The 21,502-nt window shown below is 43.6% G+C and overlaps 1 protein-coding gene across 3 annotated transcripts; it reads left to right on the top strand.

Moving 5' to 3' along the window:
- Window positions 1-1,216: 1,216 nt before the first annotated feature.
- LOC132386841 (zinc finger protein 850-like) lies at window positions 1,217-20,929 on the top strand. 3 transcript variants are annotated; one of them, XM_059959181.1, is made up of 4 exons: window positions 1,217-1,280; window positions 3,582-3,747; window positions 10,654-10,808; window positions 14,110-20,929. In XM_059959181.1, exon 4 carries the CDS (start codon window positions 14,561-14,563, stop codon window positions 16,736-16,738), a length of 2,178 nt encoding a protein of 725 aa, XP_059815164.1. In that variant the 5' UTR covers window positions 1,217-1,280; window positions 3,582-3,747; window positions 10,654-10,808; window positions 14,110-14,560; the 3' UTR covers window positions 16,739-20,929. The 3 variants fall into 3 exon arrangements, with proteins under 3 accessions (XP_059815164.1, XP_059815167.1, XP_059815165.1); XM_059959182.1 differs by having other exon boundaries at window positions 1,257-1,310; XM_059959184.1 differs by lacking the exon at window positions 10,654-10,808.
- The last annotated feature ends 573 nt before the right edge of the window (window positions 20,930-21,502 follow it).

Genomic DNA, 21,502 nt, shown 5'->3' with positions numbered 1-21,502 from the left:
CGACAGATTCGACCGCCTGATCGGCTTGACTTGTAAGAACCTTCGCTACATGAGGACTTTTTCAAACGAAGGGGGGGTGAATGTGGTGAACTATGTGCCTGTCGGGACACGCCCCTGCTGACTGCTCCTGTGGCTCCTCCCACAGGCCCCTGTATAAAGGAGACCTGCGGCCTGAAGATCGGCCTCAGTCTCCAGGACCTTGTATGATAGACACTCACTCCTGGTTCCTTCTTCCAGTCAATAAAAGCCGATATCTCGCCTACGTCTCAGTGTGAGTTATTGATGGTGCATCAGTGACACCAGCTCCTCCGCAGATGTGCGGGGCAGGGTTGTTTTTTGGGGGGGCGGTTCGATGTTATTGTTCCCTTTTGTGCGGTGGGCTTTGGGGGTTCATGATCGGGATGTCATTCTTTTTGATGCGGGGGGTAGGGTGGGAGTTATATTTTTCTCTCTGAACGACTTTCATGCTCTTTCTTTGGTTTGTGGTTCTCTGAAAAAAAAACGTAAGAGTAGTTTATGGATACCTGCTTTGTTAATAAACTGACCTTTCAACTATCCGCTTCCAGCAGGACCTCCCGGTGTCCAAACATTTTCATTCCGATTCCTATTCCTATTCCCGTTCCGACGAGTCAACCCATCGCCTCCTCTTCTGCCGAGTTAAGTTCTGCCTCAGTGTCCAGGATATACACCTTGTATTCCTTCTGGGTTGCTCCTCCCCCCAACCTGTGGGCATGAGTATCGATTTCTCCTTCCGGTGAACAGATCGCCCTCCCTCCCACTCCCTCACTTTCACGTCCTCTCACGTGCTTATCACATCTCTCTGGGTCCACTGCTCCGATTCTCCACTCCTCCTATTAGATTCTATTTTCTTTTGACTTTGAGCTTTCCCACCTACCTGGCTTCAACCTGTCACCTTCTAGCCAACCATTTTCTCGCCCGCCCCGATTTTATTTAGCTATTTCCCCCATTCCATCTCAATCTTGAAGGAAGGTTCAGCTGGAAACGTCGACTGTCGACTCTTTTCGATAGATGCTGCCGGGCCTGCTGAGCTCCGCCAGCATTTTGTTTGCGTTGAGCTGGATTTCCTGCATCTGCAGACTTTGTGATTTACCTCTCTGTTGTTCCTCCCGCCTCCGGGCACTGGGGGCGCTGTATGAACCTCAGGCCACTGGTGGCCATGTGTACCTCCGACCACTAGTGGTGCTGCGGAGAACATCCTGATAAACGCATGCGGACTACCGAAAGCAGCGGTCGTTGGCGGTTCACCGACTCGAGCGGGGGTGAGTGGGGTTTGATCCCGGCGGGTTTGTGTAAGTCTGAGCCGGTTGGATTGGGAAAGGGCCGGGCCCGAGCTCTATCGGACAGCTGGAGCAGGGGTGCAGTGCCAGAGCTGTACGAGGGGTGATTGATAAGTTCGCGGCCTAATGTAATACAGCACTCGGTACCTGAACATGCAGTTCAACTCTTTGAGTGATTATACAGAAAGTTTGAAGTTAATCAGTTTTGTGCTGTTTCTGTTACAGATAATTGAAAATTGCTAGGTTTTGTAAAATTATCTCCTTTCACCTTAGGCCGCGAACGTATCAGTCACCCCTGGTATGTCACACCCAATTTGTGTATTTGTGTACCTGCTCCTTTCATGTACCGGGCAACTTCCTTGTCCCATTGATGTCGTGAGCAGGTACACAAATTGGAGGGGGGGGGGGGTTGTGTGTGTATATAGAGTTTTTTATAATGCCAAGCACTAAACCAAGATGAAAGAAATATATATGATTTCCAGAGCTCCACAGAAATCCAGTGATGAATAAGGCATTAACAAGATTACAGGCCATCACTGCATTTCGGTATATAACTGGTACAATAAAACAAATAATACTTAATTTAATAACTAGACAAAGTTTTGCATGGTTGCATTCACTAATTATCATAAAATATAATGATCAACCAAGTGAAATAAGGTTGTTTGCTTAGAAGCCATAAGGTTGTTAGTGAGAAAAATTTACTTTTGTATTAGCGAGTAATCCACGGACCACCACAGTCACAGCTCCAGGATTTCACCAAAAACTATCGAATATCCTATTCTAATGTTATTGGTAGTATTTTCCTCACCAGCCACCAACCCCTCTCCCTAACCCCAGTTTCCTTAAAATTCCCTCTATTTAATATGCGGCCGCTGTTAAAATCCCCGCTTGTTTAATTTGACTTTTTTTTTACAGAGGTGCTGGAGTGGTGCTCCGGTGAGGTCCGGAGGTGCTCTGCACCCCTGTTTAGATCCAAGTAACATGGACCCGGGATCAAGCTGCCCCGGTTTATGAGCTGTTGAGCGAGTATTTCTGGTCTGGGATCTAGTGTTTTTTACAGAGGTGCTGGAGTGGTGCTCCGGTGAGGTCCGGAGGTGCTCTGCACCCCTGTTTAGATCCAAGTAAACTGGACCCGGGGATCAAGCTGCCCCGGTTTATGAGGTGTTGAGCAAGTATTTCTGGTCTGGGATCTAGTGTTTTTTTTTTCTGCAGTTCCTTTGGAAGTGTTGCTGCTAATCTGAGGAGAGAATGAGTTTGTATTCCATCCTGTTCTGTGTTTGAACCAGTAGAAATAGACATGGGGGTTCAGTGTTCGAACTGTGTTTGGAAATTCCTCCTCACTGTCTCCTGTCTGTTAGACAGTAGAAATCAAACAGAAACTCAAGTTGCTGGAAATCTGCACTAAAAATGAAAAGTTCTGAATCCATTCTGACAAAAGATTGTGAACCTGAATCGTTAAATTTGTTGCTCTCCCCACAGCAGTTCCTTAACTTTTGAGCGATTCTGGTGATTCCGGTTTCTTTTTATTCCATTCACTCGGGAATGGTTTAAATTTCCTGATGGTCTGTTATACTTGGGAATGTGTTCAGTGCAGTTGTTACTAACAAGATTCACCTGAATAATCTCAGGGATGATCGGCTTTATGTTTGAGGAGCATTTGATGGTTGTGGACCTGTGCTCAATGGAGTTCAGAGGGACGGTAGGGGTGGTGAGGGGGATGTATGGTTAAGTAAACCTACCGAATGCTGGAAAGCCTGGATACAGTGGACATGGAGAGGATGTTTCCATTAGACAGAGAATCTGTGACCTGACAGCACAGGCTCAGAATAAAGATGCTTACCTTTAAAATTGAGTTGAGAAAAATTTCTTCATCCAAAAGATGACTGAACTGTGGAATTTGTTGCTGCAGAGGTTGGTTGAGGCTGCCATTTGGGTATATTTATGGCAGAGATTAATATACTCATGATTGCTAAGTAGCCTCAGGGTTACAGCAGGAAGTCAGGGATATGGTGTTGGAATAAATCTCAGCCATGGTTGAGTGGTGGAGCAGATTTGATGGATGGAATCACCTAATTCTGTTCCTGCATCTTACATCTTACCATGACAGAACGATGACTCCTTCCTATCCCACATCAGGTTTTGTGATGTGTCAGGGACTATTAGAGATTTGTTCACTGAGATCATTATATTTGTCTTCAATATTTAGATTTCAGTGAGCAGAAATATTTTGTTGTCCTTTGTATTGTTAACATGCTTCATTATCTTTCATGTTAATGTTAGACCTGCGGTGAGAGATTTATTTGAAGAAAAGCCCTCAGCTGGAAGCAAACCACGACTGAAGACGAGGGAACAGCAGCAAGTGAACCAGCCCGAGGACTGAGAGCACCGACTGGAGAGAAACCCATCTGACTCAGGGTTTCCATTGATTCAGTCAGGAGCAAGTCTGGTGAGTCTCATTTACTCAAACACTGGTCCTTTAGACATTACATACTTATAAAAGGAAGGTAGGGAATAGTTGGAGTGAGCTGAATGTGACCAGAAATACCAGTTATGCCTCTATCAGACCAGTTGCAATCATTCCAGGTCTGGTAATGTGCTGCCAGTATCCCAGCTCTTTAAAGTCTCTCACATTCCCTCAGTGTTTGCTCATTTGAAGAACTTGTATCTTCTGAAGTAGCTTTTGGTCGGTTCTGAGTGTGGGGAGGGAAAGAGGGGTGTTTATATTTACTATCCTGCAAAAGGAGGTAATTGTTTGCAATTACCTGCTGCAGACTCACTGCCCATACCCTGTACATTCTCAACCAGATTATTGACATAGATGACAAGTAGCAATGGGTGTCACCCTGGGGAGCTCCAGGAGGCACGGGCCTTGACTCCAATAAACAGCCTCCCATCATCACCATCTGCTTCCTACCATCGAGCTGTTCCCAGACTCTGGGCTCTGTGACAAACACAATGTTAGTAGAAAGATTAGACAGTGAGTAATATAAAGAGATATTTGTTGCTTCCTGAAAGCTGTCTGATGCAATGGACCTGATCCTCCTTTGCTCACAACATGATCTGCCCTAGGACTCTTACTCCCGGGTCACACTGTGTCCGATAACTCACATCCACAACCTCCCTCCACCCCGCCAGTAACCCCACAACTTTCCCACCATTTACCCCACACCCATACACGTAAACAGATCCTCGTTACCGACATCCACTCTCATTGCTTGGGGAACCAGAACTAACTGATCCTCCATTCCCGGAACAGACTGTGCAGCCGTCTGGCTCGGTCCTGACTCTTTCCCACTGCAACCGCCCTTCGATTTACACAAGCTCGAGACCAGCTCCTTCCTCATCGCCGCCCAACCAGGCTCAAAGCTCGATAAGGAGCCTCATGTGTGGCACCTTATCAAAGATCTGAAAATCCAAGTACACAATATCAACCAATTCTCCTTTGTCTACCCTGCTTATTATTTCTCAAAGCATTCCAACAAATTTATCAGGCAAGATTTTCCCTTGCAGAAACAATGCTGACTCCGTCCTATTTTATCTTGTGCCCAAACTCACATCCTTAACAATCGACTCCAACATCTTTCAAACCACTGTCAGACTAAGTGACCTATAGTTTCCTTTCTTCTGCCTCTCTCCCTTCTTGAAGAGTGGAGTGACATTTCTGAAATCTTTATGGGTTGAGCTCAGAAATCGCAGGGGTAAAAGGACCCTGATGGCAGTTATCTATAGGCCTCTAAACAGCTGCAGTGATGTGGACTACAAATTACAGCAGGAAATAGAAAAGGCTTGCCAGAAGGGCAGTGATTTGATCATTGTAGGGGATTTTAACATACGAGTGGATTGGGAAAATCAGCTCGGCACTGGATCTCAAGAGAGAGTATTTGCAGAATGTCTACGAGATGGCTTTTTAAAACACCAGAACTGAATTGACTGCGCTAGTATTCAGGGGCACCACTGACATAGTCTTACCCTGTTGGAGAATTCAGGCACAATCCCAATGTGCTCCCCGCTCATCTTGGTTAGCATAGGTGTGGCAGAGGGACAGGAAAGTGTTAAACTGGGGGCCTCCCGAGACAGGGGCAGGTTCCCTTAGGGTCAATAAAATTAGCATTAACCAGTACATTTTCCAGTCCTTATGAGTTCCGCCAGTAACGTGTTTACAGTCCGTTTGATGTATCCGCCAGAGCTGCCCTTCCACCATCACTGCAGGAGGTGTTGTCAGTAGCACTTGGTACAGTCCTCTCCACCTCGGTCCCAACTTCTTATCATCCCAGTTCTTGAGCAGGACAATTCTCTAGGCTGGATGGTGGAGTAGTCACCTTTAGTTTAGGGTTCATCCTCTCGATAGGCTTGTCGTACCTGTGAATGCAAGCTTTGGAGAGTGTTAGTTAATTTCCATAAGTATTTTCCCATCTCCTCCCCCAAGGTATGCATATCCAATGTTGCGGGTAAGCCCTCAGGGAGGAGTGGCAGACAAGGTCGGGGTCCCCATGGGGTTCTCATGGGCTTCCTGTAGATAATTTCCGCAGGTGATAGCCCCGTCTTACTTGATAGCGTGATTCCCATATGGGATAGGACTAAGGGTAAAACCTTCAATCAGGTCAATCCAGTTTCTTGTGTAAGTTTTGCCAACTTATCTTTCAAAGTACAAAGTTCCACTGTGTCGCTACGTTCAAATGATGGGTGCAGTGGAACTGCTGTTTTATAGCAAGTTCTTTACAGATTTCCTCATTTATTTTGGCCCATTGACCGAGCTTATCACTTCTGGAAGTCCACAGTGAGGAGTTATTTCTTTTAGCAATATGTTCACAACAGTCATTGTGGTATCATTAGTTGTAGGAACAGCTTCAATCCATCTGCTAAATACATCTACTATCACTGAGCAACACCTATAACAATGTACTCAGGTGATTCTATAAACTAAAGTTACAGACAAGAAAAAGGTCCACCAGGCAAGGGGGTAGTTCCCGAACCACAAGGCATCCCCTTCCCAGCATGTTTTTTTTTACAATTTAAGCATGCTTTGGCTGGTTTTTCAGCTGCTTTCTGGAAGTCAAGATTGTAATAATGTATTAACCATTCCCTGCTTGCGCAAGCGTGTACAATTATGTACATGATCTATAAAAATAGGTACGAACACAGAGGGAACACAGAGCTGTCCCGCAGGGGTCACCCATAAATTGGTCTGAGGTTCCAGGTGGCAACCCATTTGGGACCATAGTTTGTGCTCTCCTTCAGGGGGGTCCCCCTGTTAGTTACGTATTTCCCCCATGTCTGGCATACCCGTACTTAGATTTTGACTAATAGGAGCTTGCTGGGTTCCCCAGGGGACTAAAAGTGTGGGATTCAAGGCTGTCTGTTTGGCCGCTGCATCAGCCCTAACATTACCCTGGAACATCTCATCAAACTCCCCAGTATGGGCTGCACATTTAATAATAGTGAAAACTCGAGGTAGCTGTAGTTGTTTCCAAAGGTAGCATTACTAATGGGGTGGCCAGAGGAAGTCAGGAATCCCTAAAGCCCCGTAGTCAGTTCCTAACGGGAGTCCATGTAAAAGTCCACACTTTAGTCTGTTGCTAGGACACAGGCACGAGGGAGTGCAAACAGCTCAGCCTTCTGGGCAGAGACAGCCACTTCAAAAGAGGCCTGCTCAATTACAATGGCATGCAAAAGCTTGGGTACCCCGGTCAAAATTTCTGTTACTGTTAAACAAGTAAAAGTTGAACTGATTTCCAAAAGACATAAGTTAAGGATCACACATTTCTGTAATATTTTAAGCAAGGAAACTTTTTTTTTTAATTTCCATCTTTTACAGTTCCAAAATAACAAAAAAGGCAAAGGGCCTGAAGCAAAAGTTTGGGCACCCTTCATTGTCAACACCAAGTAACACCCCCTTTGGCAAGTATCACAGCTTGTAAATGCTTTTTGTAGCCAGCTAAGGGTCTTTCCATTCTTGTTTGGGGGAGTTTTGCCCGTTCTTCCTTGCAAAAGGCTTCTAGTTCTGTGAGACTCTTGAGCCATCTTGCATGCACTGCTCTTTTGAGGTCTATCCACCGATTCTCAATGATGCTTAGGCCGGGGAACTCTGAGGGCCTTGGCAAAACCTTCAGCTTGCACCTCTTGAGGTCGTCCATTGTGGATTTTGAGGTGTTTTTAGGATCATTATCCTGTTGTAGAAGCCATCCTCTTTTCATTTTTGGCTTTTTTACAGACAGTGTGATGTTTGCTTCCAGAATTTGCTGGTATTTAATTGAATTCATTATTCCCTCTACCAGTAAAAGTCCCTGTGTCACTGGCTGCAACACAAGCCAAAAGCATGATCGATCCACTCCCCGTGCTTAACAGTTGGAGAGGTGATCTTCTCATGAAATTCTACACCCTTTTTTCTCCAAAGATATCTTTGCTCATTGCAGTCAAAAAGTTCTATTGTAACTTCATCAGTCCACAGGACTTGTTTCCAAAATGCATCAGGCTTGTTTCGATGTTCCTTTGACCTTCTGAATTGAACTCTGGGCTCTTTGGCTTTAACCCAGGGCAAACCCAGACAGTGATATGGGGAAGCACCAGTTCTGTCTGTCGCCAAAGGAAATCCGGAACTTCAGGCTGTAATGCGCTGACCTCTTTTCCTTTAACCTCTCCAATCACCGTGAATGGGGAATTCTGTCCCTCGAGGGGTGCATAATATTGGCTTTCCTCAGTTCAGCACCTCAGAGGGTCATAGCACAGAGTCACATGAGGGTCGGCCGCTGGCAGAAGGGGTTCAAACGCAGTGTCCAGATAAAGTGCCCAGCACTGGGGGGGGGGGGGGGGGGGTGTCAGTAACTGGGGAAGATGTCCTTGTTCACTAGTCCCAGGGTGATATCCTCGTCCATGCAGAGAATCTCGATTTCCAACGGACAGAACAAGTCTCTCTCTGCTAGATTACACCCCGACTGGTGGTGACTGTAAATGAAACCTCACACTGGGTCCCCTGGAATTCCACCTGCAGAGGCTGGGTTATTGAATACATACGTGCCCTGCCTTTGAACCCAGACAGTCCATTTTTCTGATAGCTGTTTTCCATTTTCTGAAACCATTTCCTGATCGAGAGTGGATGTGGTTGCCCCCATATCGATAATAAATGGAATTCCAGCCACTTGCAATATTACATTGGGCTCTTCCTGAGGGGTGATACTCATGGTTGGAAGCATCCTTGTTTGTCAATTTCTAAACGGGCTGTTGCCCCCACCGGTTCCTTGGTATGTTTTTGTTCCCATTTCTGATCCCCAGATATAGCCCGCTCATGTCCTTCGTCCCGCTGAGCCTATTTACCTGTTCTATTAGTTCCCTTCGGGGTCGATCGGGATTCGAAAGTCGGGTCAATGCTTGTCACGTTCCATTTCAGTCTTTGTCAGGCCAATCCATATCATTTGTTTTAATCATGTTGGCTAACTTAGTTGGTAAGCATTGGAGCAGTTAGGCATTAAACGGGAGGGACGGATTCCCATCTTTAAAGACTCGGTCTCCTGTGAAAGTGCTCAGCAGGCCATAAATCGCTCCCAATAGACTGGTCCCGATTCTCCAGGCTTAGGTTTTCTTTGACGTACTTTAGCGATGTTTGCAGGTTGCTGGAGAGCCCTTTCCAAGGCTTGAATGATCCGGTCTGTCTGTTCATTCTCATCATGGATTCCTGCCTGTAACTCCGGATAGGTTTGGTATCTCAGTTCTGCCTTCCGTTTCCACCCCTCATCAGCTGAGAGAATCATGCAGCAGAGCGAATAAATCTTGCGGAGTCGCATTATGCACTCAGCATCACAGTCACTGTCCTCAAACAGGGTCGGTATGCCAGACATGGGTTCGGGATCCCTTGTTTCACTTATCACTTAGAACTTCAAACTGATGTTCTTGCCCTGCTCTCCTATCCAGGCCGGCCTTGATTTGCTTACGTTGTTTTCCATACTCTCGTTTTCGGCGCCCATCCACCCATTCATGCTCCGCTTTCAGCCTCTCCCAACCATTGGCGTTCCTTCGGCAGTGCATACCTCTAATGCTTTGTCACATGCATTATTCCACCAACTTGCTAATACTATACTGTTCCACTTTGCATCGGCCTTATCCTTCCATTCCCTTTTCAGTAATTTCCACTTCTTTCCACTGTTCTTTTTCCATATCAAGTTTACTGCTTGTTCTCACGAGGTAATATCCCAGGCTCCCCCCCCAGTGGCCAGATTTTGTTTCCCAATTTCTTACTCAGCGCTGCACTCAACATTCACAAATCTTTTCCCTTGTCTGGAAAACTCTCACACATATTGTGTTTGGCTGCTCTTGTCCCACTCATATCACTCGACCGCAATTGACCTCTGTTCTTTACCCGGCACAAAGCCTTCTGCTCAATTAACAATCAGATAAATTTACACGGCTGGCAACTCCTGTGAAATTGATAAATTTACCTGGGACCACCTCCTGCCCACTTACTAAAATTTACCCGGCCCATCTGCCTCCTCAGTAAAATTCTGCCCACCTTATATGAGTCTCCCAACAGATTCTTTCCCAGTCCCGTCAAGGTATGTGATCAGCTTGGGAGAGGGACCATACCTCGAAAGGAACTTAACGGAGAATGACAAAATACCTATTGGGCGCCTGGTCGGTCTCCGCAGTCCCCAGAGTGGTCCAGCCACTTACTCAGCCCGTCTGCATGGCACTCCCTATATTGGGATCCTGTTCGTGACACCAAATGTTAAAGTTGAATCTGAATAAAACACGAGAGACCAGCTATTGTCACCACAGTTTATTGCGCATTCTCCTGTAGGAGTTTGAGACCCAGTTGTCAAAGGGAAGGCACGTAAGCAGTCTGGTTACAGTCGTGTATTTATACATACTAAGCCCCATACATTACTATTTGCAAGATGTTATTTGAACTGGTATGCTCACCAAGTCTGTTGGTGCAAAACTTAATTACTTAGATAAGAGAGTTCATAAAATGAAGGTTTTAATTGCAGATGCACGTGCTGTTCTGTCCTTATCAGTTATTCCCTTTGCAAGGCCCTGACTTAGTTACAGACAGATGTTCATTCCTGTCCTTTTCAGCGGGTCCTCCTCCCTTTACTCAAATATGGGTACAATGTATAATGTTATCAACTAACGAGGATATAATGTATAATGTTATCAACTAATAAGGGTACAATGTATAATGTTATCAGTTCTCAGTGTGTCTCTCTGCAAGCCAGAGAGAACTGGGAATGTGCCTGTCTTAGTTAACCGCTGAAAACAGAGTTTACTTAAGTTCCAAAATTCCTATTCAGTCCCAATTATTCTTTTAGCCAGAGGTTACAAAGGTTCAAAATGATTTTGTTATATATCCTCAATTCCTCAGGAGTGCTCAGGGGAAATACTCATGTTACCTGTGGTTATTGTGGCGATGCAGAAGTTGCTGGAGAATTTACAAGTGCGAAGTGATATTTGGAAATCTGACATTTTAAAGTGTAATTTAGCAAGCAAATCGCATATGGACAAAGTGCAAAAGCTCTGGTGAGAAAAGTTTTCATTACCCGTTACAAGCCTGCTACATAGGTTGTGTGAGAGTGCAGATGAACTTGATCTAACTCAGAGATCAAAGTTCTTATGGACAATGCTTTGCTAGCTGTTAAAATAAATACCTCTCTATATAAAATACACTGTGCACATGTTATCACTGGGTAAAGAAATGCACATTATGAGATTTATGTGCCCACTGGTCATTGCAAGTTAGAGGGGACATTGGTGGGTAGGTGAGGAGACCTCCAGTGTCCTTGATGCCCTCACCTACAAGATGTGCATCCAGCTGCAGCCTGTAATCCTGCACTTTAAGGAGTTGGAACTTGAAACGGATGAATTCTGGATCATCCAGGAGTTGGAGGGGGAGATAGATATGACGTGAAGTGAGATGAGTTACACTCAAGGTACAAGACACAGGAAACTGGGTGAAAGTGAGGAAAGGGATGAGGTTAAACATTCCTCACAAAATACTCTTGTGACCATCCCACACAACAACAGGTGGACCACTTCAGAAACTGTTGGGGATTATTAGCAGAGGAAAGTCAAATGGGTGATAGGGGATTCGTTAGTTAGGGGAACAGAACAAGAAGGAATGAATATCCTCGTGGTAAGGCTTTCTAATGCTAGTGTGGGGGGAGGGGTGATGTGATTAAAGTAAGTTGTAGTGGGAACGGTAACCAGAATGACAGAACAGATAGTGGAGAGGGTTAATTGAATTGAATTTATTGCATACATTCTGCATCTACATGAGTAGTAGAAATCTTCACATTATGTCTCTGTTGAAAATGTGTCATTTATAGTAATTTATAAAAAATAGTATGTAGATAGGGCAGTCAATATGACATAGAAATCAATTAATCAGTCTGATGGCCTGGTGGAAGATGTTCTCCCAGAGCCCGTTGGTCCTTTTGCTGTGGTACCGTTTCCTGGATGGTAGCAACAGGATCAGTTTGTGGTTGTGGTGAATTGAGTCCTCAATATCCTTTTATCACACCTGCCTCTGCAAATGTCCTGAATAGTGGGAAGTTCACATCTAGAGATGTGCTGGGCTGTGCGTACCCCTCTCTGTAGGTTCTTGCAATTAAGGAAAGTGCAGTTTACCAGGCAGTCATTCAGCCAGTCAGGATGCTCTCATTTGTGTTCCTGTAGAAACTCCTTAGGATTTGGGTCCCCATCCCAAACTTCAACCGTCTGAGGTGAAAGAGGTGCTGTTGTGTTTTTATCACAACACAGCTAGTATATAGAGACCATGTCAGATCCTTGGTGACCCTCTCAACCCCAGATCCATTGATGCCAATAGGGGTTAGCCTGTCCCCATTCCTTTTGTCATCCACAATTAGCTCCTTTGGGTTTGTGACAATGATTGAGAGGTTGTTTTCTTGACACCAGTCAGATGTTGTTCAGACCTCAGACAGAGTCAGCAATCAAATGGTTGAGCATGGTGCGATGAATGTGCTGAGCTGTGTATATCACAATGCAAGAAGCATCATAGGAAAGCCAGATGAGCTCAGGACAGGGAATTACGATATTGTAGCCATTACTGGGACTTGGTTACACCCAACAGTCTGAGATATTTAGAGCAACAAATTTGTAGAGAGATCGCAGACCATGCCAAGAAACAAAGGTTGATTCAGTTGGTGATTTTAACTTCCCAGATATTGACTGGGATTCCCATACTGTGAAAGGACTAGATGAGGCAGAGTTTGTCAAATGTGCCCTTAATCAGGACGTAGAATTCCCGACGTAAATTGTGCAATAAGCTGTTAGGAAATAACCCAGGGCTGTTGACAGAAACTAGTGATCATAATGCCATGAATTTGAAAGTAAATATGCAAAAAGTGGTTGAGATTCTAAACTGGGGAAAGGTCAATTTTGATGGTATCAGAAAGGATCTGACAAGTGTGGTTTGGGACAGGCTGTTTTCTGGCAAAGGAGTAGTTGTAAGTGGGAGGCCTTCAGAAGTGAAATTTTGAGGGTGTGGAGTTTGTATGTGCCTGTCAAAATAGAAGTTGAAAGGTAAATGGTGCAGAGAACCTTGGTTCTCAAGAGATATTGAGACCCCAGATATTTTGTTCCTCTAAATGCCTCAGACTGTTGGGTGCTGCCAAGACTCCTTAACGACTGACTCATTAATCATCATTCCAATTCCTGAGCTCATCTGACTTTTTTTTTGTCGTCTTCTGTTGGTTCCTAAAAGATTCCCAATAGTTTTTGCTCTTTTGTTTGCCCTCTGTTTGGCTTCTCATTTCAGCCATGGTTGTGTCCTCCTGCCTTTCCAATGCTTCCACTTCTTTCGTAAGTATCGATCACTCAACTCCCGAGTTTCTGCCAGAAACTCCAGCCATTGCTGTTCCATTGTCACTCCTACTTGTTTTCCCTTTGAAGCAAGTTAGACATCATGGAAACATGGAGAAGTTCAGCACAAAAACAGGCTATTTGGCCCATATAGTCAATGCCAAAAAAACATTTAAGCTGTCGAATGCATCTACCTGCACCGGGACCATCACCCTCCATACCCCTACCATCCAGGCTCCCATCCAAACTTCTTTTAAATGGTGAAACCGAGCTCACATTCATCACTTGTGCTGGCATCTCATTCCACACTCTCGCGACCATTTCAGTGAAGGGCTTTTCCACATGTTCCTGTTAAATTTTCACCTTCCCCACTGACCCACTACCTCTGGTTGTCATCCCACCCAACCTCAGAGGAAAGAGCTGCTGGCATTTAACCTATGGTTTTCCTCATAGTTTTGTAGACTTCTAATAAATCCTCAAAGCAATGTGTAATTTCCTTGTTTATGTTTAGAGACTTTTTTTAGGTGGATAAGATGATGAGGGGCATTGATCGTGTGGATAGTCAGAGGTTTCTTTCCCAGGGCTGAAATGGCTAACACAAGGGGGCATAGTTTTAAGGTGCTTTGAAATAGATACCGAGGGGATGTCGGGGGTAAGTTTTTTTTACAGAGTGTTTCAGTTCCTGTGGGACCAGGCAATGAGTACCGATGCGGCTCATTGGGAACAGGGAATAAAACCAATGGAGAGAGACAACTGAGCCAGATCACAGGTTGGAAATGGCAGAACTGCCCCTATGTTATAGATTCAGGAAGAGCATCAGAGAGTTTGATGGTCATTCCAGATACCAGCACTGTGCCCAGTTAGAAGATGATTCCTCTCTCCAACTTGGATTGAACTTTACTGTAACAGTGTGATGTCAGCTCACACCTTGCCAACTCAACTGATCTCATCTGAAATGTTGTCCCACACCCATTGATCGATTTTGTATATGTTTTTACAGGTTAAATATGACAAGGAATTTGTCTATGGGAATCTCGAACACAACACGCCAGTTTTGCTGTCTCTGTCCAGATATTTAAGAAGAGGAGCAAGGGATTCACTCAGTCATTTCAACTGAAGGTACATCAGCAAGTTCACACTGGACAAGGCCATTCACCTGTTGTAAGTGTGAGAAGGGATCCAGTCAGTTATCCCACTTGTGGACACACCAGTCAGGTCACACTGGGCAGAGGCTGGTCATTTGCTGAATTTGTGGGGAATGGTTCACTCGATCATCTAACCGAATGGCACACCAGCATGTTCACACTGGAGAAATGCCGTTCACCTGCTCAGACTGTGGGAAGGGATTCACAAAATCATCTCAACTACTGAGACACCAGTCAGTTCACACTGGGCTGAGGCTGGTCATTTGCTGAATTTGTGGGGAATGGTTCACTCGATCATCTAACCGAATGGCACACCAGCATGTTCACACTGGAGAAATGCCGTTCACCTGCTCAGACTGTGGGAAGGCATTCACTATATCATCTCACCTACTGAGACACCAGTCAGTTCACACTGGCGAGCGGCCGTTCACCTGCTCAGACTGTGGGAAGGCATTCACTTCTTCGTCCCATCTGAAGGTACATCAGCGAGTTCACACTGGAGAGAGGCTGTTCACTTGCTCAGACTGTGGGAAGGGATTCACTTCTTCGTCCCAACTGAAGGTACACCAGCGAGTTCACACTGGGGAGAGGCCGTTCACCTGCTCAGAATGTGGGAAGGGATTCACTTGCTCATCTAAACTGAAGGTACATCAGAGAGTTCACACCGGGGACTGGCCGTTCACCTGCTCAGACTGTGGGAGGGGATTCACTTCTTCGTCCCAACTGAAGGTACATCAGCGAGTTCACACTGGGGAGAGGCCGTTCACCTGCTCGGACTGTGGGAAGGGATTCACTTACTCGTCCCAACTGAAGGTACATCAGCGAGTTCACACTGGAGACAGGCCATTCACCTGCTCAGTCTGTGGGAAGGGATTCACTCGGTCATCCACCCTAATGGCACACCAGCGGGTTCACACAGGGGAGCAGCCGTTCACCTGCTCAGAATGTGGGAAGGGATTCACTTGCTCATCTAAACTGAATGAACATCAGCGAGTTCACACTGGAGAGAGGCCATTCACCTGCTCAGACTGTGGGAAGGGATTCAGTAAATCATCTGACCTACTGAGCCACCAGTCAGTTCACACTGGCGAGCGGCCGTTCACCTGCTCAGACTGTGGGAAGGGATTCACTTGCTCATCTGAACTGAAGGTTCATCACCGAGCTCACACTGGGGAGAGGCCGTTCACCTGCTCAGACTGTGGGAAGGGATTCACTCGACCATCCCACCTACAGTTGCACAGGTCTGTTCACACTGGGGAGTGGCCGTTTACCTGCTCAGTCTGTGGGAAGGGATTCACTTGCTCATCTAAACTGAAGGAACACCAGAGAGTTCACACTGGAGAGAGGCCATTCACCTGCTCAGACTGTGGGAAGGGATTCACTTCTTTGCCCCAACTGAAGATACATCAGCGAGTTCACACTGGAGAGAGGCCATTCACCTGCTCAGAGTGTGGGAAGGGATTCACTAAATCATCCTACCTACTGATCCACCAGTCAGTTCACAATGGCGAGTGGCTGTTCACCTGCTCAGACTGTGGGAAGGGATTCACTCAGTCATCTAAACTGAAGTTACATCAGCGAGTTCACACTGGGGAGTGGCCATTCACCTGCTCTGAATGTGGGAAGGGATTCATTAAATCATCCCACCTACAGTTGCACAGGTCTGTTCACACCGGGGAGAGGCCGTTCACCTGCTCAGACTGTGGGAAGGGATTCACTTGCTCATCTAAACTGAAGATACATCAGCGTGTTCACACCGGGGAGAGGCCATTCACCTGCTCAGTGTGTGGGAAGGGATTCACTCGGTCATCTGAACTGAAGGTACATCGGCGAGTTCACACTGGGGAGAGGCCGTTCACCTGCTCAGACTGTGGGAAGGGATTCACTAAATCATCTCACGTACTGAGACACCAGTCACTTCACAGTGGCGAGCGGCCGTTCACCTGCTCAGACTGTGGGAAGGGATTCACTTGCTCATCTCAAATGAAGGTACATCAGCGAGTTCACACTGGAGAGAGGCCATTCACCTGCTCAGACTGTGGGAAGGGATTCACTTGCTCATCTAAACTGAAGGAACATCAGAGAGTTCACACCGGGGTCTGGCCGTTCACCTGCTCAGACTGTGGGAAGGGATTCACTTGCTCATCTAAACTGAAGGTACATCAGAGAGTTCACACCGGGGTCTGGCCGTTCACCTGCTCAGACTGTGGGAAAGGATTCACTTCTTCGTCCCAACTGAAGGTACATCAGCGAGTTCACACTGGAGAGAGGCCATTCACCTGCTCAGACTTAGGGAAGGGATTCACTTGCTCATCTGAACTGAAGGTACATCAGCGAGTTCACACTGGGGAGAGGCCGTTCACGTGCTCAGAGTGTGGGAAGGGATTCACTAAATCATCTAACCTCCTGAGCCACCAGTCAGTTCACACTGGCGAGCGGCCTGCTCAGACTGTGGGAAGGGATTCAGTTGCTCATCCCAACTGAAGGTACATCAGCGAGTTCACACTGGGAGAGGCCGTTCACCTGCTCAGTGTGTGGGAAGGTATTGACTCAGTCATCTCATCTACAGACACACAGGCGAGTTCACACAGGAGAGAGGCCGATCAGCTGCTGAGACTTTGGGAAGTAATTCTATCAGCAAAATCAACCAAATGTGCATCATTGAGTTCACAGTGGGGAGAGGCCGTTCACCTGCTGTGAATGTGGGGAGCGATTCACTCAGGTCATTTAACCTTATGTAACTCTTGCTTCAGCTAGCAACTTAATATAGGGGGTGATAGCCCCTGAGCTTGGCCAAACCTAAGAAATCTCGTTTGTGTGAATGCTGCATGATGTGTCCCCTGTTACAAATCAGTACCCCAAAAATAACAAATGGTACACAATATGCGATTAAACAATTGAGCTATTTAATTCTTACTTTGACTATGGGATTAGTAAAGGAAACAAATAAAGGTAAAAGGGCCCTTTCTCTCCATTTGTGTCTTCTCATCTCTCCCTGGCAAAAGACCGTGAAAATCTACCTTCCAGACTCACAGGAAAGGACAATATCTTTATCATTGGATAGCTAGGCACTCCAAAACCCTGTTATTTCTAGTCATAAGCTAAACATTGCTGCTGCAGAGAAATCATTAGCTCAGCAGTGAAATATAACACAGACACCATTACATTAGCAGTGAAATCTCACAGCCTGTTACATTTGTGACACACTACCAGCTTCACACAGCGGAAAAAGTTTCAATAAGTTGCATGCTGGATATTTGTCCATCACTGTTGCTAAAGCTATTTTGAGAGTGACTATCAATGCTGAACTCTGCAATTATTGCTGCTGCTCACTGCATTCAGTTCTGGGCACAGGAGGAGTTTCTTCTACTGCATATTCACCTTTAATGGGACTGGAGTTTAATATTGACGGGGGTGGCGTGTGGCCAGTAAAGAAGTGGAGCTTTGAGGCTTTGGCTCAAGTAGTTTTGGCAGATGGATTGTGCAATCAAGTCAATCAAGATGTGAATAGCTCCTGGAGGCTACGCCTGTCTGTGAATGGAGTAACATCAGTTTCTGAGCTGCTAGTTTTGTCCCTTTCCCCCTAGTTTAAACCAAATTTAATATCTTGAGTTGCTGATTTTTGAAGGGGAACAATATGTCTTTGAGGAGTGGGAAATACTTGTCTGAACCTAGTGATAAAGGCAACGGGAAAGGAAAGATGCAAAAGGAAGGATCTGATGAAATGCCATTGTGGGCTGAAGATATGGCTTTGAAACAGTTCATTTAAAGACTAACTTAAAAAGAATAGTAATGAAATGATGTCATTTCTGGGAAAACTTAAGGATCTGGAAGCTCAAGTCACTACACAGAAAGAGGAATTGAAGATAATTAAGCAAAAATTGCTTGAAAGTAAAATGAAGTAAAACTCGTTTGGAAAGATATCTAAATAATATTATAGACCTCGAAACTAGGTCTTGCCGAAGGAATATACAAATTGTTGGGCTGCAGGAAGGAGTTGAAAATGGAGATTTAACTGCTTACATTGGTAAGCTTTCTCATACCCTTATTTCCTTCTGTATTATCACAGCCGCCTACTATAGAAAGAGCAGACAGAACTTTTACTTTGAGATCTCAAGATCCAGATAAAGCAAGGGCTTTTCTGGTTTGTTTTTATTATTTTAAGATTAAAGGTCAAATAATGTGACAGGCAAGAAAACAAGAGTTTTTAGATTTGAGACATCTGAGCTTGGTTTTTATGAAGATTATTCAAAGGAGGTAATGGAACAAAGATCAAAATTTGCTTTGGTAATGAAACAGGCATATGATAAGAAATTGTTTCCTTCCTTGCGTCACCCAACAAGAATTAAAGTTTTTCCTCCTGATTCTCCTCCTCGTATATTTTGTGATCAGAAAGTTGCACTGGCGTTTGTTTAAACTATATCTGCTGCGACTGCCGATTGAACTGTCTGGCATATTATCTGCATAATAGCATTTTGGAAAGAAGATTTATGAAGACTACTTGGACATTTCATTGAGAGACTATTAAAAGAAGATTAGGGGACATTTATTATTGCATATCATTTTTTTTTTGGTAAGAGGATTGATGGTTCAAGTATGACTGTTTAAATGGTTATTTGGACATTCGACGGAGGAAAAGAACATAAAAGGACTTGTTCCTTTAACCTAATATCTGGTTTGATTTTTTTTTGTGTTTTTTTCTTAATTAAATAACTGGCAGTTTTTCCTTCTAATGGGGCAATTTCCTTCTCTTATATATACTTAGCGGAGGTTTCAATTACTTGCATAATATTATTAGTTTTCAAGATTGTGTTGATCTGTTATTAAACACTATGCTTGGTTTCTCTAGGTAATATGTTTTAGATTTTAATAACTGCTTATTTTTTAAATTCTTTTCAACATATTAATATGTTTTTTATATAATGAATATTATTGCATCTTATAACTGAATTTAAAGCCTTTTTAGGGGATTTAATGTTAAGTTTAAGAAGGAGCTGTTTTTTTCTTTTTAAGAGATAACAATTTTTTGGTTTCCTCTTTGTTTTAAAAAAAGACTAAATATAAACATGGGATAGTTTGTAGATGCTGGAATGTAAACATTTTCCTTTGTTGAGACTGTCATTCAAAGGGATAGAGAACCTTTTTTAATCTTTTTTTTCAGACAGACAGAGCAGTCTTGGTTGCGTTTTCTATCATAGGGTGCCTCATTTTTCTGGGCTGTGGGGGGAGTGGGATGGGGTTAGAATTAGGGTTTTTGTCCCATTGGGTGGTTCCGGAGCATGTGTGTTTTCTGTGTGGTTGTACTGTCCATCGCCACCATTTTTGATCATCCCTTATTGGTATGTGCTCGGCACATGTGTAAAGTAGAATAAAATTATAGTTTGGAATCTAAACTCATTAATGTAATACGTTGGAATGTATGTGGTTGGAATCATCCTATCAAATGAAAAAAGACTTTTAAAATCATCAATCGATTTCAACCTGGTACAATTTTTTGCCTAGGAGACGCATATAAAGGCGGGAGATCAAAATAGGTTTTTTGGATCGTGGAAGAGTTTGCAATTTCACTCCACTTCTCAAAGTAAAACTAAGGGAGTGTCTATTTTTATTAAATCCAATATTTTGTTCATTCAAGAGGACATTAAGTCAGATTTTTTTGTCGATTTTTAATTGTTAAAGGAATAATTTGTAACAGAAAAGCTGTTTTGGCCAATTTGTATGGTCCTAACTTAGATGATATTTTTTTAAAAAATGTATTTGCTTTACTGCCTCATTTAAATGAATATATGTTAATAATGGGCGGGGATTTTAACTGTTGTTTAAATCCTTTGACAAGAGCTGAACCAACCAGCAACTTCCAAATCACTCCGCATTACTTATTAATTCCTTTTTGACCGATTTTTGGATTGATTGAATTATGCAGATATTTACAGCCTGATGACAGAGAATATTCTTTTTTGTCACATGTTTATAGAAAATATTCAAGGATCGATTATATTACAGTTGACCCTTACTTCTTGCCTACTGTTAAGAATTGTGAATATGACACTCTCGCTGTTTCTGCTCATGCAGCTTTCAGTTTGTCTTTCGAATTCGATGATGCCATCCTAGCCCACCCACCTTGGCACCTGTCTCAGACATCATTGCAGAATTCAGACTTTGTTAGTTTCATTGAGAAACAGGTAAAATATTTTTTTTTCTTTTTGATGTTTTAGGGGGTACATCTAAATTAATCATATAGGATACATTTAGAGCATTTTAAGGTGGTCAGATCATTTCTTATTCTAACCTGAAAAAAACAGACTAAATTAGAATTAGATATGATTACAAAACAAGTTAAAGTCCGATAATACTTATGCAATTTCCCGTAATATTGACTTATTTAAACAAAGGATGGAACTTAAATCACAATATAATTTATTATTAACTCATCCTATTGAAGGCTATTTGCTTAAGCTAAAAAGTCAATATTATATGTTTGAGATAAAAATAATAAACTGCGTGTCAATTAAAAACGGCCAGAGCCAAAAGGCAAATTTTGAAAATCTGTAAGGAAGTTTGTACCCTTGCTTGGGAATATGAAGACATTAATAAGATTTTTATACTGAACTTTATAAATCTAAATTTCCTGTCGATTCTTCTAAAATGAATTTTTTTTTACGAAAGATTGTTTTTCCTCGAATTTCTGTTAAGAATCAAAAACCTCTTGATGCCCAAATTACCAAAGCCAAAATTCATAAAGCTATTTTTTCAATGTCATCTGGTAAGGCCCCTGGACTTGATTCGTATCCTGTAGAACTTTATTAAAAAATTGGAAAATTGCTCTCTCCGTATATGTAGGAAATGTTTAAGGACTCTTTTGTGAAAGGCGATTTACACTTTGTTTTTTATGACACTTCTATTGCTTTAATTCTTAGAAAGGATAAAGGTCCTTCTGATTGTGCCTCATATAGACCTATTTCATTATTGAATGTTGATGCTCAGATCCTGTCAAAGATAATGGCCAATTGGTTGGAAACTTTTAGGGTAAAGTTATTTTTAAAGATCAAACAGGCTTTATAAACGGCCGTTATATCTTTTCAATGTTTGGAGATTATTTAACATTAGATACCCATCTTCTGTTAAAACTCAGTAATGTGTCATCTCTTTCGATGCTGAAAAAGCATTCAATCGAGTTGCATGGAAATATTTATTTAATGTTTTCGAGAAATTTGGTTTTGGTGTTAATTTAAATAATTGAATTAGAAT

Source organism: Hypanus sabinus, unplaced genomic scaffold, assembly GCF_030144855.1.
Source record: "Hypanus sabinus isolate sHypSab1 unplaced genomic scaffold, sHypSab1.hap1 scaffold_1339, whole genome shotgun sequence".
Taxonomy (NCBI): Eukaryota; Metazoa; Chordata; class Chondrichthyes; order Myliobatiformes; family Dasyatidae; genus Hypanus; species Hypanus sabinus.
Note: the sequence above shows the minus strand (reverse complement) of the source record. Positions and strands in the feature narration are given on the sequence as shown.

Excerpts from the sequence above, each read along its gene's own strand:
- LOC132386841 (XM_059959184.1), top strand. The coding sequence starts at position 14,561 with ATGGCACACCAGCATGTTCACACTGGAGAAATGCCGTTCACCTGCTCA.